This window comes from Bubalus kerabau, chromosome 22 (genome assembly GCF_029407905.1).
Source record: "Bubalus kerabau isolate K-KA32 ecotype Philippines breed swamp buffalo chromosome 22, PCC_UOA_SB_1v2, whole genome shotgun sequence".
Taxonomy (NCBI): domain Eukaryota; kingdom Metazoa; phylum Chordata; class Mammalia; order Artiodactyla; family Bovidae; genus Bubalus; species Bubalus kerabau.
Window position 1 is genome coordinate 36,999,362 of NC_073645.1, and position 25,820 is coordinate 37,025,181.

At 49.5% G+C, this 25,820-nt stretch overlaps 2 protein-coding genes across 4 annotated transcripts in view; one reads left to right on the forward strand and one right to left on the reverse strand.

Moving 5' to 3' along the window:
- VWA2 (von Willebrand factor A domain containing 2) overlaps positions 1-10,627 on the forward strand; it is a 46,549-nt gene extending 35,922 nt beyond the window's left edge. The window contains exons 12-16 of the mRNA XM_055560663.1: positions 2,102-2,209; positions 3,169-3,741; positions 7,506-8,057; positions 9,163-9,288; positions 10,492-10,627. Coding sequence (XP_055416638.1) covers positions 2,102-2,209; positions 3,169-3,741; positions 7,506-8,057; positions 9,163-9,288; positions 10,492-10,610 — 1,478 coding nt within the window. The 3' untranslated portion in view covers positions 10,611-10,627. The remainder of the gene's footprint in view (positions 1-2,101; positions 2,210-3,168; positions 3,742-7,505; positions 8,058-9,162; positions 9,289-10,491) is intronic.
- A 2,920-nt stretch (positions 10,628-13,547) lies between these two features.
- The window catches only part of AFAP1L2 (actin filament associated protein 1 like 2), a 116,606-nt gene continuing 104,333 nt past the window's right edge, over positions 13,548-25,820 (reverse strand). For all 3 annotated transcript variants that reach the window (XM_055560655.1, XM_055560653.1, XM_055560654.1), the window contains 9 exons: positions 25,067-25,278; positions 22,338-22,483; positions 20,933-21,044; positions 18,728-18,967; positions 18,466-18,637; positions 17,798-17,953; positions 15,866-16,059; positions 15,649-15,771; positions 13,548-14,745 (listed from right to left, as the gene is read on the reverse strand). In XM_055560655.1, coding sequence (XP_055416630.1) covers positions 14,719-14,745; positions 15,649-15,771; positions 15,866-16,059; positions 17,798-17,953; positions 18,466-18,637; positions 18,728-18,967; positions 20,933-21,044; positions 22,338-22,483; positions 25,067-25,278 — 1,382 coding nt within the window. In that variant the 3' untranslated portion in view covers positions 13,548-14,718. The remainder of the gene's footprint in view (positions 14,746-15,648; positions 15,772-15,865; positions 16,060-17,797; positions 17,954-18,465; positions 18,638-18,727; positions 18,968-20,932; positions 21,045-22,337; positions 22,484-25,066; positions 25,279-25,820) is intronic.

Genomic DNA, 25,820 nt, shown 5'->3' on the forward strand with positions numbered 1-25,820 from the left:
ACTCCAGGGTCTAGAGCATCTCTAGATGCAGGATGCAGGAGCATGGAAGTTGGTTGTCTTGGCATCGGTGCTTGTGTGGATTTGCTGCTCCTAATGAGGCCAGGTGCCTGGCCCCTGAAAAGCCAGAGGCCTGTGTGCAGGCAGGAGGGTTCTTCCTACCTGGGGTTAGGAGATCTGCTGGGCATCTTATTTTAAAGTTCCAAGGTGGCTGGCCTCTGACAGCTGGCGGGAACTGAAAGCCTGGTTGTTTCCGCTCAGAAATAAAAGGTCAGGGACTTGCGGTTTCGAAAGCAGAATAACTTGGGTTTGAATCCCAGCTCTGCTGCTTTCCAAGTAGCTAACCTTCAGCATGTGACTTCTGTTTGTTGAGTTTCAGCTTCCTGTCTGTGACATGGGGCTTCACAGTACTTGCTTCATTTGGTTGTATCAGTGAAATGAGATCATGCATGTGTAACCCTCAGCTCAGTTCAGTTCAGTCACTTAGTCGTGTCTGACTCTGCAACACCATGGACTGTGGCATGCCAGGCCTCCCTGTCCATCACCAACTCCCAGAGCCTACTCAAACTCATGTCCATTGCGTCAGTGATGCCATCCAACATCTCATCCTCTGTTGTCCCCTTCTCCTCCCACCTTCAATCTTTCCAGCATCAGGGTCTTTTCCAAGGAGTCAGTTCTTCACATCAGGTGGCCAAAGTATTGGAGTTTCAGCTTCAACATCAGTCCTTCCAATGAACACCCAGGACTGATTTCCTTTAGGATGGACTGGTTGGATCTCCTTGCAGTCCAAGGGACTCTCAAGAGTCTTCTCCAACACCACAGTTCAAAAGCATCAATTCTTCAGTGCTCAGCTTTCCTTAGGGTCCAACTCTCACATCCATACATGACCACTGGAAAAACCATAGCCTTGACTAGACGGACCTTTGTTGGCGAAGTGATGTCTCTGCTTTTTAATATGCTGTCTAGGTTGGTCATAACTTTTCTTCCAAGGAGCAAGCGTTTTTTAATTTCAAGTGAAAAATGAAAGTGAAAGTGAAGTCACTCAGTCATGTCTGACTCTTTGCGACCCCATGGACTGTAGCCTACCAGGCTCCTCCCTCCATGGGATTCTCCAGGCAAGAGTACTGGAGTGGGTTGCCATTTCCTTCTCCAGGGGATCTTTCTGACCCAGGGATTGAACCCGGGTCTCCTGCATTCCAGGCAGACGCTTTAACCTCTGAGCCACCAGGGAAGCCCTGACCCATAATAGCCACTCATTTAAAGGACTGTTGGCACTGTTAATGAACCCCCAGTCATTTCCATGAAACTCCAGCTGATAGGACTGCAGGCCTGGGTGTCCAAAGTTACTCTTAATTCCTACCTTTCAAAAGTATACACTTTAATTACAATCATGTGACCACTAAGTAATATATTAACATTTGTAAGGTATTGGGGGTGTCGAATCCTACATATGAATATTCACTGGAAGGACTGAATGAATAAATCTTGATAGTTTTAAAAAATCTTCAACTTCACCACCCTATCTTCACCATCCTTCACCATCTTCAGCTGGAGCTCCAATACTTTGGCCACGTGATACCAAGAGTGGACTCATTGGAAAAGACCCTGATGCTGGAAAAGATTGAGGGCAGGAGGGGAAGGAGGTGACAGAGGAGGAGATGGTTGGATGGCATCACTGACTCAACAGACATGAGTTTGAACAAACTCTGGGAGATAGTAAAGGACAGGGAAGCCTGGCATGCTGCAGTTCATGGGCTCACAACAGTCAGACAAGACTTAGTAACTGAACAACAACAATATATGAATGGGTGTGTGTGGGGACATAATTCAGTCTGTAACATGTGCTCCCAGTATCAGAGCCAGATCGCATTGGCAGATCCACAGTGAGCCTGTGCTTCACACAGAGCATTAACTGAACCCACCACTGAGTATCTGTTACTTCCCACACCCTAACCCCTCATTGGCTGTCCTTCCCATCTTTGCTACAGGTGTTGAGACCAATTTCCTAGTGCATCCCAGGAAAGGAAGGGGCTGGGCCCTGGTGCGGCAGGGTAGCCATCTCTGGGTGGATGTGCCAGGCTGTTAACAGGCATCTCTCTGGTAGGCCCCTGTGACTCACAGCCCTGCCAGAATGGAGGCACGTGTGTTCTAGAAGGACCGGACAGGTACCACTGCCTCTGCCCGCCAGCCTTTGGAGGGGAAGCCAACTGCGGTACGTGTGCCCGGGACTTCCCAGACTTCAGTTATTGGGGAGCAGTGGAGTCTGGGCTCCTGCTCTTTGTCTGCAACCCTGTTAGCCACTAGGTAGGAACTGGCCCAAGAGTTAGTGCATTTGAAATACACCACTGAGCTTATGTCTCAGATGATACCCTGAGGGCTCTAGGGTATAACTTGGGGGGGGGGGTTGGGTAGGATACGGCCCCTAGCTTCTTAGCTTTAGAATGGCCACCTCTTGATCTGTGGGCATCAGGGAACCCAGCTGTAGACTGGAGCCAGCCCATCAGGTTCATGGTTCTGGGCACTGTCCCATCTCCCCTCTTCCAGAAGAGGAATGAGAAGCCTTGATGTGTCTCAATTTTAAAACTGTGAAGATTATAATTGATTTTACTGCCCTGTGGTTATGGGAGTTTGCAATAAGATTCTGTACGTAAAGTGCTCAGCACAATGCTTGACACAGAGGATGGGACTTGTTAAATAATAACTTTTTAAAAACTGTCATGCTAGGTCAATTGGAGACTTACTTGGGAAAAAGTATATCTTGATTCCCCTACCTCACAAGTTATACAAAAATCAATTCCAGATGGATCGTTGATTTAACTGTAGAGAGCAAAGCTGTGAAGCTTCTGGAAGAAAACATAGGAGCCTATTGTCATGATTTGGGGGTAGACAAAGATTTCTCCAACAGGACACAGGAAGCACTAACCATAGTGGGGGAAGCTAATAGATTCTATTTTTCTCTTGAAAAAGAGGTGAGAGCGAGACCCTGGGTGGGAACCGGGGAGCCCTGTCTAACTCAGTGATGGGCTCTGGTCACTAGCCTTTGGAGCCTCAGTGTCATGACCCCACCCCTCTCCTAGGAGGGGGGTGGCTCAGCCCCACGTGGGGTTGGGCATCCCAGGTGGGACGGTGGTCCTCGTGCTCCCCAGGGTGACGGCAGCTGTGTCCCGGCAGCTCTGAATCTGAGCCTGGAGTGCAGAGTGGATGTCCTGTTCCTGCTGGCCGGCTCAGCAGATGCCACCCTGGAGGGCTTCCAGAGGGCCAAGGCCTTCGTGAAGCGGTTTGTGCGGGCGGCGCTGACTGGAGACTCCAGGGCGCGCGTGGGTGTGGCCCTCTACAGCGCGGAGCTGACCGTGGCTGTGCCAGTGGGCGAGTATCAGGATGTGCCAGACCTGGTCCGGAGCCTCGACGGCCTGCCCTTCGATGGTGGTGCCACCCTGACGGGCCGGGCCCTACGGCAGGTGGCAGAGCGCGGCTTCGGGAGTGCCCCCAGGACAGGCCTGGACCGGCCTCGCCAGGCGGTGGTCCTGATGACTGAGGCGCGCTCCCAGGATGAGGTGGCCGGCCCGGCGGGCTTCGCGAGGGCCCGGGAGCTGCTCCTGCTGGGTGTGGGCAGCGAGGACGTGCGGCCGGAACTGGAGATGATCACTGGTGGCCTGGAGCGCGTGCTGACCTACACCAGCCCGCAGGACCTATTCAACCAAATCCCAAAACTTCAGGGCAAGCTGTGCAGCCGGCCACACCCAGGTAGGGACCATCCCTACACCCGTGCCAGCTGCGGGCCAGCCTCACCTGACCTGGGGGCCAGCTGGCCAGTGGTAGAACCTTCCACCTTTTGGTAGGGACTTAGCCAGGGCCTCTGATGCAGGCTGGAGCCACAGCCCCACTTTTTTTTTTTCATAAACTAGCCTTGTGATGAGTAACTTCTCAGTTTTGTAGTTGTTCAGTCACTAAGTCATGTCTGACTCCTTGCAACCCCGAGGATCCTCTGTCCTCCACTGTCTCCCAGAGTTTGCTCAAATTCATGTCCCCTGAGTTGTGATGCTGTCTAACCATCTCGTTTTACTGGTCACCACAATCTGGCAAATAGTAGCACCTGCCGAGGGGCTTTTATGAGGATTACTTAGGGCAAGCAAGATGCACACTAGTGCAGAGTAAGCTCAGAGTGTGCACTCAGAATTGCAGGTATTGCTGTTTATTAATTTTTATTGTTATAGTTAATAAGGAGCTCTGAATCTACTAAGTGTAACTCTAGAACGGCAGCTTCCCAGTTTCTTTTTGGCAAGAAAGAAATGCATTCCCAGTACACACATGTGCCTGTACAAGCATAAACGTCTAGAACAAGCCAAGCCTTTCCTGAAATGCTACTTGTCATTTCTACCTGAGATGTGTTCTGACATCATTCTGTTCTATGACCCATGTTGCTTTCCATGACCCGCCACTAGAGGGTGCCCTGGAGAACAGAACCTGGGAGTAGATATCCCCATCTAGGGTGGGGGCCTGGCCCATGGTCAGAGACAGGAGTAGGTGAAACACACCCTCCACAGGGCTCTGGACTTCTCCTCTAAAGAAGCTGTGTGTGGATTTCAGCTCCTCAGCTCCAGGTGTCACTCTCACCAATGGTGAGATATTCCCTCCTGCTGGAGGAAGGACAGGGCTCTGCCTGCCCACCTCCACTGTGCCCCTCCAGTCTTATCTTCCCTTGGCAGCCAGAGGATTTTTTAAAAAATAGTTTTAGATTCACAGAAAAACTGTGACAATGGTAGAGTTCACCTGTGTTCCATCCCCAGTGTCCCTCTTGTAAGATGTTAACCAGGTACAGTTACCACAATTAATGAACCAACATTGATGTTGTTCAGTCACTCAGTTGTGTCTGACCCTTTGCAATCTCATGGACTGTAGCACGCCAGGCTTCTCTGTCCTTCGCCATCTCCTGGAGTTTGCTCAGTCTCATGTCCACTGAGTCAGTGATGCCATCCAACCATCTCATCCTCTGTCGCCCCTTCTCCTGCCTTCAATCTTTCCCAGCATCCATGTCTTTTCTAATGAGTTGGCTCTTGCCATCAGGTGGCCAAAGTTTTGGAACTTCAACTTCATCAGTCCTTCCAATGACTATTCAGGACTGATTTTCTTTAGGATTGATTGGTTTGATCACCTTGCTGTCCAAGGGACTCTCAAGAGGCTTCTCCAGCACTGCAGTTCAAAAGCATCAAGTCTTTGGTGCTCAGCCTTCTTTATGGTCCAACTCACACATCTGTACATGACTACTGGAAAAATTGTAGCTTTGACTATCTGGACCTTTGTCGGCAAAGTGATATCTCTGCTTTTTAATATGATGTCTAGGTTTGTCATAGCTTTCCTTCCAAGGAGCATCTTTTAATTTCATGGCTGCAGTCACTTATCTGCTGGAGCCCAAGAAAATAAAATCTGTCACTGTTTCTACTTTTCCCCTTCTATCTGCCATGAAGTGATGGGGCTGAGTGCCATGATCTTAGTTTTTTGAGTTTTAAGGCAGCTTTTTCACTCTCCTCTTTCACCCTCTTCAAGAGGCTCTTTAGTTGCTCTTTGCTTTCTGCCATTAGAGTGGTATCAGAATATATGAGGTTGTTGCTGTTTCTCCCAGCAATTTCAGTTTGTGATTCATCCAGCCTGGCATTTCTCTTGACATACTCTAGTAGCCTATAGGTTAAATAAGCAGGGTGACAATATATAGCTTTGATGTACTCCTTTCCCAATTTGGAACCAGTCAGTTGTTCCATGTCTGGTTCTAACTGTTGCTTCTTGACCTGCATACAGGTTTCTCAGCAGGCAGGTAGAGTGGTCTGGTATTCCCATCTCTTTAAGAATTTTCCACAGTTTGTTGTGATCCACATAGTCAAAGGCTTTAGTGTAGTCAATGAAACAGATGTTTTTCTGGAATTTCCTAGCTTTCTCTATGATCCAGTGAATTTTGGCAATTTGATCTCTGGTTCCTCTGCCTTTTCTAAACCCACCTTGTACATCTGGAAGTTCTCGGTTCAGGTACTGCTAAAGACTAGCCTGAAGGATTTTGAGTATTACCTTGCTAGCATGCAAAATGAGTGCAGTTGTACAGTAGTTTGAACATTCTTTGCATTGCCTTTCTCTGGGATTGGAATGAAAACTGACCTTTTCCAGTACTGAGGCCACTGAGTTTTCCAAATTTGCTGCTGTATTGAGTGCAGCACTTTAACAGCATCATCTTTTAGGATTTGAAATAGCTCAGCTGGAATTCCATCACTTGCACTAGCTTTATTGGTAGTAATGCTTCCTAAGGCCCATTTTACTTCACACACCAAGATGTCTGGCTCTAGGTGAATACCCACACCATCGTGGTTATCCAGGTCATTAAGACCTTTTTTGTATAGTTTTTCTGTGTATTCTTGCCACCTCTTCTTAATCTCTTTGCTTCTGTTAGCTCCTTGCCATTTCTGTCCTTTATTGTGCCCATTTTTGCATGAAATGTTCCCTTGGTATCTCCAATATTCTTGAAAAGGTCTCTAGTCTTTCCCAGTCTATTGTTTATTTCTTTGCATTGTTCACTTAAGAAGGCCTTCTTATCTCTCTTTGCTATTCTCTACAACTCTGGATTCAGTTGGGTATATCTTTCTTTTTCTCCTTCGCTTTTTGCTTCTTTTCTCAGTTATTTGTAAAGCCTCCTCAGACAACTATTTTGCCTTCCTGCATTTCTTTTTCTTGGGGATGGTTTTGGTCACTGCCTCCTGTACAACGATACAAACCTCTGTCCATAGTTGGTCATTATTTATTAGTCTGCACTTTATTCCAACTTCCTTAGTTGTTACCTAATGTCTTTTTTCTGTTCCAAGGATCCCATCCAGGATACATTTTACATTTAGTCTTCCTGTCTTCTTAGACTCCTCTTGGCTATGACGGTTTCTCAGACTCTTCTTATGCTAGAGTGGTTTTAAAAAACCAGTAAGTCAGACCCTCTTACTGCATACTTTACTCCTGGTGGGCTACAGTCCATGGGGTCGCAAGAATCGGACACAACTTAGCGACTAAACCACCCCTGCCATGCAGTTCATGGCACCTGGGGGTATAGATTGAGCCTCAGAGCACCATGGCTTACAGACAGAAGTTATTTATTCTGCTCCCATCACAGTTCAGAGGTGAGCAGCCTGGGCCGGCAGGGTGGTTCAGCTGTCTGCTAACTCCAGGGCTGCTGTTTCTCAGACAGCAGGAAGAGGGCAGAGGGAAAGTGGAAGGCAAGCAGCTTCCTTTCGGGGACAGAACTTAGAAATTGCAGTTACTTTCCATTACACCCCATCGGATAGAACTATCATGTGGCCGCACCCAGCTGCCAGGGGGAGGCTAGGAGTATGGTCCAGCTGAGCCTTCGTGTGTCCTGCTTTTCTTCCAGGAGAGGGTGGAGGCCGGATGCTGTGGTGGATACCAGCTGACCTGGACTCTGATCACCCCAGAACAGCACCTCCCCCGGCTACCCCCTAAGGGCCACTTTGCTTGTTCTACAGGCTGCCAGGCCCAGCCGCTGGACCTGGTCTTCATGCTGGACGCCTCGGTCTCAGTGGGGCCCGAGAACTTTGCCCGGATGCAGAGCTTCGTGAGAAGCTGTGCCCTCCGGTTTGACGTGAACCCCGACGTGACGCAGATCGGCCTGGTGGTGTACGGCGGCCGCGTCCAGACAGCCTTCGGGCTGGACACCCACCTCAGCCGTGCTGCAGTGCTGCGGGCCCTGAGCCAGGCCCCCTACCTGGGAGGGGTGGGCTCGGCAGGCACGGCCTTGCTGCACATCTATGACAAGGTGATGACGGTCCAGGGCGGCACCCGGCCTGGCGTCCCCAAGGCGGTGGTGGTGGTCACGGGTGGGAGCGGGGTGGAGGACGCGGCTGTCCCAGCCCAGAAGCTGAGGGACAACGGCGTCTCGGTCTTGGTGGTGGGTGTGGGGCCCGTCCTGAGGGAGGCACTGCGGAGGCTCGCGGGTCCCCGCGACGCCCTGATCCACGCAGCAGCCTATGCAGACCTGAGCCAGCACCAGGACACACTCATCGAGTGGATATGCAGAGGTGAGTGGGGGAATCTGCAACTTCGGGGTCGCCTCCAAAGGGCGGACCTCAGCCAGAGCCTTCATGGACATCCCTACGGGGACAGCAGCTCCTCCCAACTACCGGGGACTTTTTTTTTTTTTTTTTGCTTTTCATTCTTCAACGGGTTTGTTTTTTTTTTTTATTTTATTTTATTTTTAAACTTTACAATATTGTATTAGTTTTGCCAAATATCAAAATGAATCCGCCACAGGTATACATGTGTTCCCCATCCTGAACCCTCCTCCCTCCTCCCTCCCCATACCATCCCTCTGGGTCGTCCCAGTGCACCAGCCCCAAGCATCCAGTATTGTGCATCGAACCTGGACTGGCAACTCGTTTCATACATGATATTTTACATGTTTCAATGCCATTCTCCCAAATCTTCCCACCCTCTTCCTCTCCCACAGAGTCCATAAGACTGTTCTATACATCAGTGTCTCTTTTGCTGTCTCGTACACAGGGTTATTGTTACTACAGAGTGAAGTAAGCCAGAAGGAAAAACACCAATACAGTATACTAACGCATATATATGGAATTTAGAAAGATGGTACCGGGGACTTTCTATGTTCCGGGCTCTGTGCTAAATCCCATAGTCACATGGAACCCTGCAGGAGGCACACACAACTGTCCCCATTTAAGATGCAGAGAATTTTAGACAAGCATCTCTCCCCAAACTTAATGTATGCACCTCACCTAAAAAGAAGAGATTTGTTAGAATATCCACCAAGACCCCAGGATGGCACTGACCTTGCTAGGAACAGACACAGCCAGGCTAGCCTGACTTCAAGCCTCCTTTTACTAGGAACATTCTCTGCACCTTTTTAAAAGCCTGTGGCTATAATAATGATAGTAAGCACTGCTGTGTGCTCAGCCCATCTTAAAGAAAGCAGCTGCTTGCCTGCAGGCAAGCTGAATGGAGGCTGGGGCCCACCCGTGTGCTCACCTGTGGTTCAAGGGCCCACAGAGCCACTGTGACATGTAAGACCCTGCTCTGGTGGCCTCACATTTGTCCTGGGTGGGGGTAGGGTCCACAGGGCTGACCCAGGCTGGGTCTGCTGACACGTCCTCCCGTCCTCCCTTGCAGAAGCCAAGCGGCCAGTTAACCTCTGCAAACCCAGCCCATGCATGAACGAGGGCACCTGTGTCCTGCGCAATGGGAGCTACCACTGCGAGTGCCAGGGTGGCTGGGAGGGCCCCCACTGCGAGAACTGTGAGTGTGGCATCAGCTCCAACGTAGGGGCTGGGGTGGTGTTCTCAGTCCTCCTGTTCCCCAGGACTGTAGCCAAAGAAGGTTCTAGGGCATGGGTGGAAGGAGTCAGTCATTGGTTCATTCATACATGAAACATTTAGTGGGTGCCCCCTACATCCCAGGTGCCATGCTGGGTGAGAGGAACAGAGCAGGAAACAAGACATTGAGAATCTCTGCCCTCCTGAGGGTTCTAGTCTAGTGAGGGAGACACAACCAGTAAGAGCAGCATGTAGTGTATTAGATGGTGCTGAGCACTGAAGAATTGATGCTTTTGAACTGTGGCATTGGAGAAGGCTCTTGAGAGTCCCTTGGACTGCAAGGAGATCCACCCAGTCCATCCTAAAGGAAATCAATCCTGAATATTCATTGGAAGGACTGATGCTGAAGCTGAAGCTTCAATCCTTTGGCCACCTAACTTGAAGAACTGACTCCTTGGAAAAGACCCTGATGCTGGGAAAGATTGAAGGCAGGAGGAGAAGGGGACAACAGAGGATGAGGTGGTTGAATGGCATCACTGACTCGAGGGACATGACTTTGAGTAAGCTCAGTGAATTGATGATGGACAGGGAAGCCTGGTGTGCTGCAGTCCATGGGGTTGCAAAGAGTCAGACACAACTGAGCGACTGAACGGAACACACTCAGATGAAATTCCGAGGAGACTGTTGGGGAGGAGCACAGTGGACACAGAGTAACCGGAACACAGGCAGAGGACATGGGCACAGGTTCGAGTGGGTGGGTGAATGGGGCAGTGGAAGTTGGTGGGAGTTCTTTTTTTGAGTATCTCTATTTGCTCAACAGAGGGTGAGGGCATGGAGGAGGTGCTGGAGGTTTGAGGAGAGAAGAGAATTAGTAACCATCTAGGAGAGAAGGAGACTAGAGTACGGACATAGAAAAACGACTGTTGTGCAGCCTCCTAGGTCCCCTATGGCTGCTGCTCATGAATTTAAAGGTAGAAAAGCCAGCAGCAGCCAGTGGACGCTTCCCATTGGAGCCCTGCGTTTGTGGGCCCTGGCAGAGGTGGTTTTCCTAATACGGGGAGGGCTGTGAAGGGTACTTCCTGCTTGGCTTAGCCTAAGTGCAAGGCACAATGGGGCCCATAAGGTTGCTAGTTGGTTAAGAAGAGGACTCAGACCCTCACGTCCTCAAAGTTCACTTCTTTCCTAGGGGCCTTCAGAGGAGATGCCCTCAAGGCACGTGGCTCCAGCCGAGAGCCTGCAGGAGGGCAGCCACCGCGCCCCTCCCGGCTGGGCCTACAGAGAAGGCCTGGGCCCCCTGGGCGCTGAAAGGGAGCCTACCCTCAGCACAGCACCCTGTCTGTGGTCTCTGCCTCCAGCCCCGTCTGAACCCTCCTGCCCACTGTCCTGCCTCAGGGAGAAGAGAGGGCTCAGCTTCAGACAGAGCTGCCCAGGGACATGGTAGCAGCTGGTTGCCCCCCTTCACGACCACACTGAGAACTCTTCACATGTTTTGCTGACCTAATTGTGCACTGAGGAGTTGGTGCCGTCTGCTGTGTGTCCCCCGAGGAGCAGCAGAGGAACCTGGAGACTTCTGATGGGCTGTTTGAAGCTCACGGTACCCACGATGATGGCTAAACAGGACATTGCTGGGACAGTTATGCCTGAGAAGGCAGTGATGACAGAACCCTGACTCGATGGTGGCATTTCAAGATGGACGAAGCGTGGGCTTTTCAACACACCTTTCCCCGAAGATGCTCCAGATGGATTCGTTCTTTAGTTTGAAGAGGGGCTTGAGTGGCATTTGTGACTTGTTCTGGTGACGGGATCCCTGTGTGGGACTTGGAAAGGCCTCAGACAGGAAGGAGACTGACCAGCTCTTTACTTGAGGGGAGGAGGGGCTGAGTGTGCAGACAGCCCTGGACTCGAGGGGCCACCTAAGCTGACCAGCACTCCCTTCGAGAGGCTTCTTAGTGTTTACTTAGGAGGGTTCATTGTGGGGTGTTTCTTGAGTGCCCATCTTACTCTCCCTTTGGGGGTCAAAAAGGAGCAGAATTCTTAAAACTCAGTCCATGTAGAACAAAGAGATTTGAAGGGGTTGGCTTTTTTAGATAGAGATCTTATGCTGCCTTGGTTTTAGTTTTGTTTTTCATATCTGGTTTTAAAAGGAATATTTCAAGAAGTGACGTTGATTCTGTTTATTTAACAGGAGCATTTGTCCCTAAATGGCAAAAAGGCTTAGATAGCATATTCTCTGGCGAATATTTGCTTATCCCACAGTCCTTAACAAATCAATTCTCGGCCCAGGTGGTCGAGTTGGGAGTTGGTTTTCAGTAGAAGCCTTTGCAGAACTCTGATTTAAACCCAGACACTTTATCATAGTTTTTATTTTTAATGTAAATACCTTTAATGTGATGTTTTATGGGCAAACATTCACGGCTACTTTGATTTAAATACTGCTTAGCTTTAAGAACTTCAGGATTTCTGGTGCAAAGAAAAGTACTTGGAAGGTCATCACCGTGGTTTTATTAGATGTTAAAAACAAGTCCAGTGTGCCAAGCACTGTGCATGACAGTCATTTCCATTCAAGGGCTATTTCCATTCCAGTCGTCGCCTTCTGCCAAGGCAAAAGCAATATCAGAGCAGAGTCACGTGCCCACCCGGTAGGTGCCGATAGCAGATGTTAGAGAATTCCATTGTCTTTAACAGCAGTTTAATCATTTCATAATGTAGGCTCTTTGTCTGGCTCAGGGTTGATATTTGGATGTCCCATTTGAACTGGACTTAAAAACTGCACAAAACTGGGCCCTGGGCCTAGCCTACATATTAAAGACCTTACTGTTGCTATTTTTAGGTTTCAGCCCTTGGGGGAAAAATTTTTTTAACCTTTTCTAGGTGGGCAGCTGTCTATGGGGTCGCACAGAGTCGGACACGACTGAAGCGACTTAGCAGCAGCAGTGAAGGTACCACTGAAGTGTTTAACCCTTTCTTGGTTCTAGTAGTGGAAGAGGGAATTCCTGACAAGATAACCTTAAGTGATCGTTTCCCAGCTAACCCTTTTTCTGTCTTTTTAAAGAAACTGGCTTTTATTTTAATTACATAATAAACAAATATGTTCTCCTTGTAAAAAACATTGCTGATAGATCATAACTTTTTTCTTCTCCAAATGATCCTTATTCCAGCCAGCTGCTCTAGTTTGAATAGTTGATTGATTCTCTTGCTTTTCTAGAAAGATAGCATTTACAAGTAATGACAGTTTTGTCTCTCCTTTTGAAATTTTATACTACTTTTTCTTGTCATTTTGCATTGTCTAGGACCTCTAGAATGATGTTTTAACAAGTAGTGGAATGTAGCTGGTTCTTAACTTGAAAGGACGTTTTTATCATTGTTACTCTCTGTGCATTACTTGATAAGGAATGCTTGCTTCTATTCCTGGATTACAGAGTGTTTATTAGGAGTATTGAGATTTGTGGTTTGCTTTTCTGCTCCCTTTGAGATGTTTTTTCACATTGGATTGGTTAATATGATAAAATGCCTATTTGTATTTTCAGTTGTTGAACCACCTTTGATTTCTTGGATAAATGCTATTTGGTTGCAACGTCTGGTTCTTTAAACACTGCTGAATTCCATCTGCCAATGTTTTAAAGTTTTTTTCAATTTATGTTCAAAAATGAGATTGTCTTTTATAATATATTGGAATGTTTTTCTTTTATGTGTTGGAGTTTTGGTATCAGAGCTGTGCTAACTTTCATATTAATATATAGTCCTCAAACTTTCAAGCTGCTATATTCATAGTATTTTCTTGTAATTCAAAAGGACTGTCAGTATCGGTACGTAAGGCCTCTTTTTTCAGTTCTGCCATTTAATATTGCTGTAGGCTGTCTTTTTAATGAGTCATAAATTTGGTTTTGCCATTTTTAATTATTACTACTAAGGCAACATTTCAAGTATTGATATGATTTTTACTCCCCTAAGAATTATCTAGGAGTGTGTTTAAACGTATTGATTTTCAGTCATTTTTATATATGATCAGCTTCTAAAGATGTTTCCCAAGTCTTAATTATAATTATAAAATCTTTCAGCCTTACCTCTGCTACTTGATGTAAGGAGGCTTAAAGTCTCCTGCTAGGACTCCACCTTGTAGTTCTATGTTTTGACTCACAGAGTTTGAAGTTCAGTGTATAAATATCCACAATGTTTCCCCCTTGAAGTAGAAGTCTACCAGGCCTTGCCACGTCATCCCATGAAATACAAGAAAACCCAAAATACAATGAACATTTTATTAAAAAAAAAAAAAATCTAACTCACCACTTGGGACACCAAGTGTTAATGACAAAGGAAATAAATGCCCTGGGAATAGAAAGACAAGAAGACAGACTCAAAAGACCTTTAGTTCCCAGGAACCAGTGTTAAAGAACTCTGATTCAGAACCCCCAGAAATGAGGCAGAGATGATAGATGAAATGTTTTAACCTGTGTTAACAATGCCAGTGGAAGAGAAACAGGCAACATAAACAAGAGCACTGTCGATTTTAAGAAAAGAGACCACCTGAAACAAAATTTGCCCCCTTTTTTCTTCTTGGAAAGGGCCTGGACATCAAGCACAACTTCAAAAAACAGGGACTAAGAGAGCACTGTATTAAATAACTTCTCTTAAAAATGGCCTTTCCATGGGACTGAATCGGTAAACACAGGGTAATCTTGTTTCTATGGTAATGTAAAAAGTCAGTTAAATCTCAAAAGACACTTTTCACTGTTCTAAATTACAGGATTTTAAACATTTTTCCCCCCTATATAATACAGCATCATTTAAAATTTTTATTTAAAAGCAATTGGTTCAGGCCCACTTTAGCCTGAAAAAAGTCCTTAATTTACCAGGAACAGTGCCTCAGCTTGGTCCCAAATATTTTCCCAATTACCATTTCTTTAAAAAAAAAAAACCCATAGATGGTTTTTACACAGTTGAAGACAAGGACGGTTTAACCCCTGACACTGCTAAGTATCAGATAGGAGATGACAGTCAGGAGTTGAGATATACTCTCACCAAAGCCCTGTGATCAGTGAGACAAGGCCCTGCTACCTCGATTTCTCCTCCACCAAGGCCTCCACATCAGAAACTTTTCATTTAAAAAGTCTGATAAAACAATTGATGAAAATGTCAAGGAAGAAACACAGAATACCCCTAGCTACAGCAATGTCCTGTTTACAACCAATAGACTTGGGTCTCCAGAAGAGTCTTGTATTATTTCCTTTGTCCCTGCACAGGGACAGAGCCTCCTCTTAGCCGAAGTATTCCATTCACAGAACCCCAGTTCTTCCTTTTTCTTGTAAACAGACTCACCCTTTCACAGAGTTGCTGCTTTAACGAAGACTGTAACGAAGCAGGATTGTCACCAAGGTCCATATTGACAGGAGAGTCTTTAGATGAAGTTCGTTTCCTAACTTGCTCCTTTCTTCTCCCATTCCTAGGGTGCCATTCAAACACCAGCATCCCGCCCCCCAAAGAGAAGAAAGTTAGTTATCCTCCGCAGCCAAGCTACATATTCATAGAAGAAGCTAGGAAGAGAGACAGCAATTAAGGGTCAACCTCCATGTGTTCCCTGTTGCTTGGAGCCCCTGTTCAGAGAGTTTGAGGCCATGGAGCAAGACAGAGGCTGAGTGACGTCTGCCTCGGTGCTCATGTGCTTACATGGATTTAATACACAGTCACTGGTACAGGTGTCTTACAGTACTTCCAGCAGGTGGTAAGCAGGACAGCAATGACAGCTGCCTGTGGTAAGGAGCAGCATTTGCCAAAAACACAGGCAGCTCTAGGCATGCTCTTTACTGTACAAATGAGTCAAGGGTTCATAACGCTCCTCATCCAGCCCCCAGGGATAAATCTGCTCTCGTTTACCCTTCATCGCCAGCTGCCTGGGTGGCTTCCGGCAAACCCATCACCCATCTGAATCTGCTGCTTTTGTTTTCCTGACAGACGCCCTTCAGAATCACTGAGGTTCTCTTTAAATTGGAAAACTCTCCAGCCCCTCTCTGTCTCTGAGCTGCTCCTCTCCCCCTGTCCCGCCCCCCTACCCCCATCCCCAGGGAATCTACTGATAATCACGAGGTGGGCAGCGCAGAACATTTGCACGCCCTCAGGTGGACTTGCAAGGACACAAAACCAAGCAAGCACCTTTCTGGTCGGTCAAGGCCAAAGACACAGCCAAGTCCCAGCCTCCCGCCTCTTCCCGCAGAGCCTACGCTCAGAGGAGGAAAGTGCCACCTGGGTCAGAAGGGCGCCTCCCCCCCCCCCCCACCTCCGCCCCGCCACCCTGGTGACAGTTCTGTCCTCCAGGGGGCCCTGAAAGAGCACAGGAGTGACCGCTTACCTTGGCTTTCTGGAGGACGGTGCCTTTGCCCGTGACCATAACCGACAGAGGCCTGTTCTTGAGTGCAGTTGCGGAGTTGACCGGGGTACAGTCGGGGGCAGGAATCGGGGTGGCTGCTTTGGGCTGTGGGGTCAGAGGAGAGCGAGGGCTGAGTTAAGGGCAGGGAGGCATGGCTCATCCCGTGCTTGGCCCACGGGGACGGGGCACCCAGACTCACCCGGGGGCTCACGCTCTCCAGGTGGGTGGTGTCCACGGTGGTGCCCAGTGTCACGGGCCCAGCCTCCGCCTTCCTCAGGCTGTCCTTCACCTCCACGATGCTGAGCTCTAGGTCCACACGCCTGCGCTCCTCCACCCTGCACTCCTCATCCACCTCCTTCAGCTTCTGCTCCAGGCTGGCCGCCGCCCCCTTGTCTGCAGAGAGAAGTGAACAGCCTTTCAGCTAGAAGTCGCGCCAGGGGCAGGATGGATTCACACACACACACCATGCTGAAACACGACCCCCGAGGGGCTGTGGACCACTGCTCTGGCTCTGACCCTTAGAGCGGGGACACGCCTCTCGATGGGTGGTAGACAGCCTCCAAGTCCAGGAGCCCAGGTCCTGTGTCTCCATTCTGCAAAGGCTGGGGAGGCTCCGGCCGCAGAGCTCCGCCTTCACAAGAGGGCCTGAATCTGAGGCCTAACGTCCCTCCTGGTAGGTGCTTAGGGACTCTTGTTGTTTCAATACCTGCCATGGTGACAGCAACCTCAAAGGGAGAAAGAAGCTTCATTGGTGACCTCTGGAGGATGGTTGGGCTGTTTCAACTTGCCCCACATGGTTCCCTCAATCCTCCTGGCACGTGCTGCTTCCCTGGGCCTAATGGAGCTATGGTCCTCAACCCTGCCTCCTTCTCAGCCCTGTCTTACCCTCCCCTCTTCACCCTGGTGTTCTCAGGCTGTTCCCGTAGCACCAAATGATGACTCAACCAAGAGTCCATGCTAGGAGCTCACTGCAGAGGAAAGGATGGTACCACATGTTCAGTATGGAATCCTGAGCACCGAGTGACTGCCCGTGAGTATGGGCGATGGAAATGTTCTCAAGCTGACTCTGGTGATGGCTGCACAACTCTGTGAATATACTGAAAACCATGTGCGAATGGGTCATCGTATGGTCTATGAATTCTTATCAATGAAGATGTAATCTTTTTTAAAAAGTGGGTCACATCATGCCCCCCCCTTACCTTTCTTCTACCAATCATGTTTATAAGATTCTCGGGGATCAACTGCTTATGTTGGTTAGTGCGCGTCTAATGGGCTTCACTGATAGCTCAATTGGTCAAGAATCCGCCTGCAATGCAGGAGACCCCGGTTTGCTTCCTGGGTCAGGAAGATCCGCTGGAGAAGGGACAGGCTACCCACTCCAATATTCTTGTGCTTCCCTTGTGTCTCAGCTGGTAAAGAATCTGCATGCAATGTGGGAGACCTGGGTTTGATCCCTGGGTTGGAAAGATCCCCTGGAGAAGGGAAAGACTACTCACTCCAGTATTCTGGCCTGGAGAATTCCATGGACTGTGTAAGTCTATGGGGTCGCAAAGAGTTGGACACGACTGAGCGACTTTCACAGCTTAAATATTAAGTGTACATGGAGTTCCTCTCTGAAAATGAAGTCAAATGCTGCTGAAAGGTCTTACGAGGGACAAGCCGCTAGGAAACAGCTAAAGGATGATATGAGGATGACTTGGAAAATAATCTACAAGGATGCAGATTTCTTTAAAATGAACACAGATTTAAGGCGCTTGTAGACGGCCAGTTGAAGCATTAGAGGTGTGGTTAATGCGGGAACCATGACCCGGGGCTCCCGTCAGCTGGCCCAGAGGGCAGGGAAAGACTTTGGCATTACCGCAGAAGATGGGCCAAGAAACAGACATTTGTCTTAAATGAGAATGAGACATTTCAGGTCTAGACACATAATTTTTAGAGATTTCCTGCTTTTTCAACTATGTCCTGATATAGGACAGTGACCTTTCAGAAGGGCCGGAAGGGGAGGACTTTGCGGGGAGCACCCACCTGTGCCAAAGGTTGAGGGGGCTGCAGGCATGCGCACAGATCTGGATTCGTGCCCCCGGAAAGCCCCAGCCCCTCCAGGTCTCCCTTGAGAGGAGGTGGTGCCTACCTGTACACTTTAACAGGGTCTCCTTCAGCTCCCGTTTCTCCCTCCGGAGCTGAGCCAGGTGCCCTCGGATCTCTTCCTTCTTCTTCTCAAGCCTCTCCTTCTCCTCCGTGTACCGCTTCACCTCGGCTTCTGTCCGGTTCTTGCCGAGCTTGATCTCTGCAGACCCAGAGGGAGGGGAACCCCCTGGGTCAGTCAGGCTGGCCCCTGAGGGCAGTTCCACCCCACTCTACAGGCTCAGGCAGAACCCAGTACTCTGGAAGTAGGTTAGAGGTGGATGCCAGACCAGCCTAACAGGGACAGAAAAGGAAACTGAGCCTACCCCTTCTTTGCTATGAGACATTGGGCAAGTCCTCCAACTCTCTGGGCCTTTCTTTCCTCATCTGAAAGGGAGGCAATCAGACTAACCTCTCCAAGTAAAAGTGTTAGTCGCTCAGTCGTGTCCAACTCTTTGCACCCCTGTGAACTATATCCCACCAGGCTCCTCTGTCCAAGGAATTCTCCAGGCAAAAATACAGGAGTGGGTTGCCATGTCCTACTCCAGGGGATCTTCCCGACCCAGGGATTGAACCCAAGTCTCCTGCGTTGCAGGCAGACTCTTTACCATCTGAGCCACCAGGAAAGCCCCCAAGCCCTTTCCAAAACCTTCAACTCATATCTAGCACAGGCACCTGGGCTGGCTGCCTTCATCCTGTCCTTCACAGGTGGGCTGGACCCAGCCGGGGTGACAGCCACCGTGTCAGGGCAGCTCGGGGAAGGGGAGGTCTTCTGCTGTCCAGCCTGGAGCTTGACCTCTGTGCCTCCCAGGGAGGGCTCCTCAGGTTCCTGACTCTCCTGCTGCATCTGGGTGGGGAGAAAGCAGATAGGATTCAGCCGGCCAAGGGGCCCCCCGAGAAGGTAAGCCTAGCTCACTCACTGCGGGAGCCCCTGTACCTGCAACTCGGGGTTCTCTGGAGACTTTATGAGGGGCTCATCAGGGGCGGGGTCCGAGTCTTCAGGGAGAGGGAGAGTCTCGGCCGGAGGGTCCTGGTGGGGCGGCGTGGGTGATGGGGCCCGGGCTCCGCTGTCACCGTGTAGGAAGGACTTGATGGGCGTGAGGTCCAGGTACACACGGTCAGGGTCAGGCTCACCTGGAGCATCTGTTGCAGGGGTGGCTTCCTCGGGGGCTTCCCCCTGCATGGGGAAGAATCGGGGGCTTTCTCCACTGCCTTGGGTCCTTGAGCCCTGGAGGGGACGCCAGCCTTGCTGCAGAGCTCCTGTCCCTTCCCTGTACCCAAGTTCACCAGACCTCCTTCCTGAGGAGCCTCCTGAAGAGCTGGAGTTAGAAGGCCCGGGCTCATCTCCTGGGTCGGCCATTTAAGAGGTGGGAGACCCAGGGTACAGTGCTTCATCTCCCTGACTTGACTTCCTCATCTGGAGAGAAGAGGCTAGGAGTCCCTCCCTCTCAGGTGTCTAGGATGATGTGAGATCGCCCACAGATGCCCTTAGCACAGAGGTCCATGCCCCGTGACCGGAGCCAGCTGTCAGGGTGATGAATCCACCTCTGCCACCAATCTGAGCCTCAAAGGCTAATAGTGTCTGGACAGCTAATGTCTAAGTAATAAGATTTCAATATTTCCTCATACCACAGTTGAGAAATAATCTCAAAACGAATTAAAGACCTCAGTGTAAGACCTAAAACATAAAACTCCTAGAAGAGAACATTGAACACTCTTGGACAGAAATCATGCAATATTTTGGGGGGGTCTGTCTAATAAGGCAAAGAAATAAAAGCAAAAATAAGCAGGACCTAGTTAAAAATTGTTGCTCAGCAAAGGAAACCATCAACAAGATAAAAAATATATGGCATGTGAGAAAATATTTTCAAATGATATGACCCACAAGGGGTTAATATCCAAAATATATAAATGGCTCATATATCTCTATATAAAAAAAAAGCCACCCCATTAAAAAATGGGTGGAAGACCAGAATAGACATTTTTTCCAAGGAAGACAGACAGATGTCCAACAGACAACATGAAAACATGCTCGGCATCACTAATTATTAGAGAAATGCAACAGAAACAAAACGAGAAACTACCTCACACCTATCAGAATGGCTGTCTTCAAAAAGCCTACAAATCACAAGTGTTGACAAGGATGTGGATAAAGAGTAAAGCTTGTTCACTGATGGTAGGAATGCAAAGTGGTGCAGCCACTATGGATAACAGTCAAGAGGTGCCTCAAAACACTAAAAATGGAACTACCGTAGGACCCAGCAATTCCGTACCATGGAAAAAGCAAAACCACAAACTTGGAAAGATATATGCGCCTCAGAGCTCATAGCAGCACTGTCTACAGAGGCCAAGGTGGAAGCAACCCTAGTGTCCATCCACAGACGCACGGATAAAGACGCATGCATGCGTACACACACACACAATGGAACATTACTCAACCGTGAAAGACGATGGAAGTCTGCCGTTTACAGCAATGTGGATGGACCTAGAGAATATCATGCCCAGTGAAATAAACTCAGAGAAAGGCAAATCCTGTGTGGTATCACTTACATGTGGAATCTAAAAAACAGGACAAATGAATTACATCTAGCAAAACAGATGCACTGCTACAGAAAGCAGCCCAGTGGTTACCCGTAGGAAGAGGGGAGGGGGAAGGGGCGAGAGAGGGGTATGTGGTTAAGAGATACAAATCACTATGTATAAAATAGATGAGCAACAAGGATATATTGTATAGTATGGGGAATTATAGCCATTATTTTATAATAACTTCTACTGGCATATAATCTATAAAAATACTAAGTGTGCTGTATATCTGAAACAAATATAATATTGCAAATCAACTATACTTCAGTTTCTTAGAACAGGCCAATGATGTTGCTGTTCTCTATCCCAACACCTCACTGTCCACCCCAGCACTGGTCAGAGTGGTTAACCAGCTTTTATCTGGATGAGTCCCCAGGCCAGGCAGATGGTAGCACCCCAGCAGATAAAAGAGAACCTCACTGCACCAAGTCACCCTCACTGCAGGTGACGTGGAGTCCATTCCTCTCGGGGACCATCTAACGACCTCTGGCATTGAGGCTCTGAGTCTTGGCAGAAGGGGATGGACAGCCCCAGGCTGCCACCCAGCCAGCATCCTTACCGCGGTTGTCAGCTCTGACACCTCCACATCGTCGTACAGCAGCTCCTGGCGATCCTGGCTGGGCAGGCCGTCAATGTAAGTGTTCGGCTCCGAGAACTTTCTCTGCATCAGCCTGGAAGACATTGTGAGAGAGGATTCAGGATAGGGGTAGGGGTAAAAGCCACCAGTCTCAAAGGCTTCCAAACAATGAGAGGTGCAGTGAAATCCGCGGGCTGTGCAGGAGGCCTGGGGATGAGCCCTAATCTCCTTGTAAAATGAATTCATTTGTTTAGGGGTATCTCCTCCCTCTCTCCCCAGGGTCTTCTTACTAGAACTCCTGGTTCCAAATGTTTCTTCTTGAAAAATAATCTTCCCTTGCCCCATACCCCTCCTCTCTGACACAACTGAGTGACTAAGCACAGTACAGCCGTCTTCTCACCCGGACTCCACCCTTTCAGGACCTCCTTCCAACAACAAAATCCTCTGTCATTTCATCTTCACAGTACACTTGGGCCAGCACAGACACTTTCTCCATTTTGGCTCAGTTTGCTTCCACCCATGGAGGAAGGAGATCAAACCAGTCACTCCTAAAGGAAATCAGTCCTGAATATTCATTGGAAGGACTGAAGCTGCAGCTCCAATCCTTCGGCCACCTGATGGGAAGAGCTGACTCATTAGAAGAGCTGACTCATTCCCCCTGATGCTGGGAAAGATGGAAGGCAGGAGGAGAAGGGGCTGGCAGAGGATGAGATGGTTGGATGGCATCACTGTCTCAATGGACATGGGATTGAGCAAACTCCAGGAGACAGTGAAGGACCGGGAAGCCTGGGGTGCTGCAGTCCATGGGGTCACAAAGAGTTGGACACAACTGAGCAACTGAACAGCAGCAATGCTGCCTCTACCCGCCCCCCTCCCCAAGACCACTTCCCCCCGAGACCCACTTTGCTCATCCAGGAGGCAGAAGTACCTCCTGTCGGCTTACACCAGTGTGCGCTGGGACTCAGTAAGGCAGCCCTACAGAAGTGCCGCCTCTACAGCAAGGAAAGCGAAGGCCAGGAGAGGCGCCCACTCTGCCTTCAGGAGCTGCTGCTGCTGCTAAGCTGCTTCAGTCGTGTCTGACTCTGTGCGACCCCACAGACGGCAGCCCACCAGGCTCCCCCGTCCCTGGGATTCTCCAGGCAAGAACACTGGAGTGGGTTGAACAGCATCTAATTAGAGCCAGCGATGCGGTGGCTGTTCCCCGGGCCAGTGGCCTGGCTTGGCTCCTTGCTGGGCCTCCCTGAGGGCTGCTCCCTGGCCCTGGTCTTCCTGCTACTGGGGGAACAGGGCCCACCCAGAGTTCCCAGCTGCTCGAGGGACCACGAGAGGCCAGTCTAGGCCTTGCTCTAGAAGCTTGGCTAGGAGTGAGAGGTCCCCGAATACTCACAGCAGAGAGGTTTTGGCAGCGCTCACGATACAGGAAACTCTATCGGCATCCACATAGTCATAGGTGAATTCTTCCGGGTCTGTCTTGGAGCCCGACTCAGAGAGCAGGAGGCCTAGCCAGTGGCCCATTTCCTCGGAAGACTTGGCCTGGGAGGAAGCCGAGAGGGACGTGAGCAGGGCTGGAGTGTGCTGCCTGGCGCCCAGACCTCCTCACCTCTTCCCTGATGCCCACCCTGCTGGGCAAGGCCTCTGAGAGCCCTGAGGCCATGGTCCTCATTTTCACTAGTATATTTCAGCCCCCAGGAACCCCAAATAATATTTCCTGCTACTAGTGATACCCTGGTACCATCTCAATGATGTTGTGGGCATTTGTCCCCAGTATCACATGTAATATTTATAAAGATGTATTTCTAGAGGGCTTCCCCAATGGCTCAGCAGGTAAAGAATCTGCCTGCAATGTAGGAGACGCAGGAAGGAGACATGGGTTCAATCCCTGGGTCGGAAAGATCCCCTGGAGAATTGAATAGCAACTCACTCAAGAAATCCCATGGAGAGAGGAGCCTGGCAGGCTACAGTCCAAAGGGTCGCAAAGAGTCGGATACGACTAAGTGACAAAGTATGCATGCCCCATCACATGTAATGTTTATGGCATGTATTTCTAGAGGGCTAACGGACTAGGAGAGGACTGTTAAAATGCATGCATTTTAGGTTGACACCTCTATTTTATGAATTATCACGTTTTAGTTTACAACCCTAATGCATATATACAAGACTACCTGGATCCCTGCTAAGAAATAACAAAATTCAAATGTATTTTTGTTTATGGTTTTAACAATCAGACTGTCTTATACACCTTATGCCAGGTCAGCTACCTCTGACTAATCATGAACTAAATCCCAGTGAAGCTGGCGCCTAGTTTTCCCCAGGCAACAACACATTCTAATCAGACATGTACACTGAGTATTTTCTATTAAAATGCCAGCATGGTTTCTGGGCTTTATAATGAGAAAGAACTGGGAATCCCATAGATACTGCAGGTTTACTTTCATGAGGAAAAACAAACCACCATGCTGGCTTTACCAGCATGCCACAGCTCTGTGCTCGTGATGAGAAGGGCAGCTGAAAGTGCAGCTTGACATTTAGCTGGTTTCCTTTCCCCACTCATTTTCAAGTGGATTTCTCAATACAGCTTTTCACGGGCTGCCTCTAGTTCCTGCTGCCACCTTCGCTGCCTGGGCGATGAGCCTCATTTTATCCCTTCCTGTCCCCCTTCCTTCCATCCCCCACCCAGCAGCTGGAGGACACATCTTGGAATCCAAATCTGAACACGACACCCTCCCTCGAAACCCTTCAGGGTCTTTGTTGTTCAGTCACTCAGTCGCGTCTGACTCTTTGTGACCCCATGGACTGCAGCACGCCAGGCTTCCCTGTCCTTCACCATCTCTCGGAGCTTGCTCAAACTTCATGTCCATCGAGTTAGTGATGCCATCCAACCATCTCGTCCTCTGTCATCCCCTTTTCCTCCTGCCTTCAATCTTTCCCAGCATCAGGGTCTTTCCTAATGAGTTGGCTCTTTGATCAGGTGACCAAAGTATTGGAGTTGCAGCTTAAGTCCTTCCAATGAATATTCAGGGCTGATTCCCTTTAGGATGGACTGGATGGGTCTCCTTGCAGTCCAAGGGACTCTAAAGAGTCTTCTCCAACACCACAATCCTAATGCATCACTTCTTCGGTGTTCAACTTTCTTTATGGTCCATCTCTCACATCCATGCATGACTAGCAGGTCTACCACTGCTCTTAAGATCTGCCCCCACTCCCTCCCACAGGCTTTCTCTACACAGCCCCCACCCGCCCAACATCCAAACTTTCATACATATTCACAGCTCCTGCCCACTGCTCAGTGATTACTAAGTTGTCATTACTAGTCATTATTTAGTGATTACCAAGTCAGAAGGAGCTAGAAGCAGCCCGTGAAAAGTGATAAAATGGATATTGAATCACATCTCACTCTTGAAGGTAGGTCCCATGCCAGGGAACACATCTGTCTCGTTCACCAAATCATGGTACTGAACAGGTATCTGTCAACAGGATGGCTGGATGCAGGAATGAACACAGGCTTGTCCTTGGGAAGCAGTTGCCCCTTTTGGCCACAAGAGGGCAGTATTGGAGCAATTTCAGGATGAAGACCCCTGGATCTAGGACTAGGTGAGCAGGAATGAACTGGGGTGCATGCTTAAGTGCGTATAAAGCACTCTGGCTTGGGCCTGCTCAGTTCATGGCAAGGCGTTATGTCGCCTCTCTCTTTGTAAATGTAACATAACATCAAACAGGGTGGGGAGTGGGAACAATGCAATTGCATCACAAACCTTCTTCTTCCCCCAAGATAAACTTTAACTGTCTGCATTTTTATGTACTGGGTCCCATCTGGTGAGTCCCCAGAAAGTTTTTCCAGCAACTTAGGGAGTTATAAATACTCCTTCTACCCTAAGTGCAGGAAATAGCTCATTGTCCCGTTCCTATAACACAACCACCCTGAGGTCAGAAAGGGAATGGAAATTTTTTAAAAACGCAAACAATCTCAGGCAAAGGAAGTAAAAATAAAGTGCAGCTGAGCTGAATCTCCTGTGGTAGGACGTCAGTCCTCAGGACCTGGGGCAAATAGCCGTGACCGTGACCTCCGCCCTGGCCGTGTCTGCCTACCCAACCCCCCACCGCCCTGGCCAGCAGTACCTCGAGCTTGGCCAGCTCCTCGCCATTGTGGAGGATGCGGAAGGAGTAGAGGTGGTCCGGGCTCGGGTCCGGCACCACCTCACAGCCCAGAAGGCTGAGGGGCTGCTGGGCCGCCTTGCTCCGGTTCCGGTCCTGGTAGAAGTACAGGTGACTGTCCCTGACGGAGCACCAGCGTGACTTCCATTGGCTGTTGACCAGCACGTTCAGGTAGCCTGTGGGGAGGGACACGGCTGAGGGGGTGTCGGTGGCCGAGGAATTCCAGGACTGCCCTTGCCTGCCCCTGGACCTCCGGAAACGCTTCTCTTAAGTCTCAGCTCCCAGCCTTGCCAAGCTTTGCCTGAGAGAATTTCTTAACCTCGTAGAGGCTGTGAATCTCAGTCTTTCTCCTTCCTGTGTGTGAGGGGCTGGACCCCTTGAAGGAGGGGAGCACCCAGCCCTACTGGTTTTTGGAAAAGGCGTGTCTAGAGGGCAGTGAACTGTGTCTTGGACTAGACCAGGCCAGGGGGTATGGGTGGGTGTGTGTGGGTGGGTGTGGGTGTGTGTGGGTGGGTGGGTGTGGGGAGGTGTCATGGGGGGGAGTGTGTGGGTGTGTGTGCACGCGCGCACGCTGGACCGAGGCTCCCTGGCCTGGCCTCATCTCCCGGCTCTAAGCCTGTGACCTGCAGCGGCCCTCCCCGACCTCTGCTGGCCCAGGCCACCTGCAGGAAGCCCTCCTCCAGCCACGATCAGTCCCCTCATCTCCATAGCCTTAGCT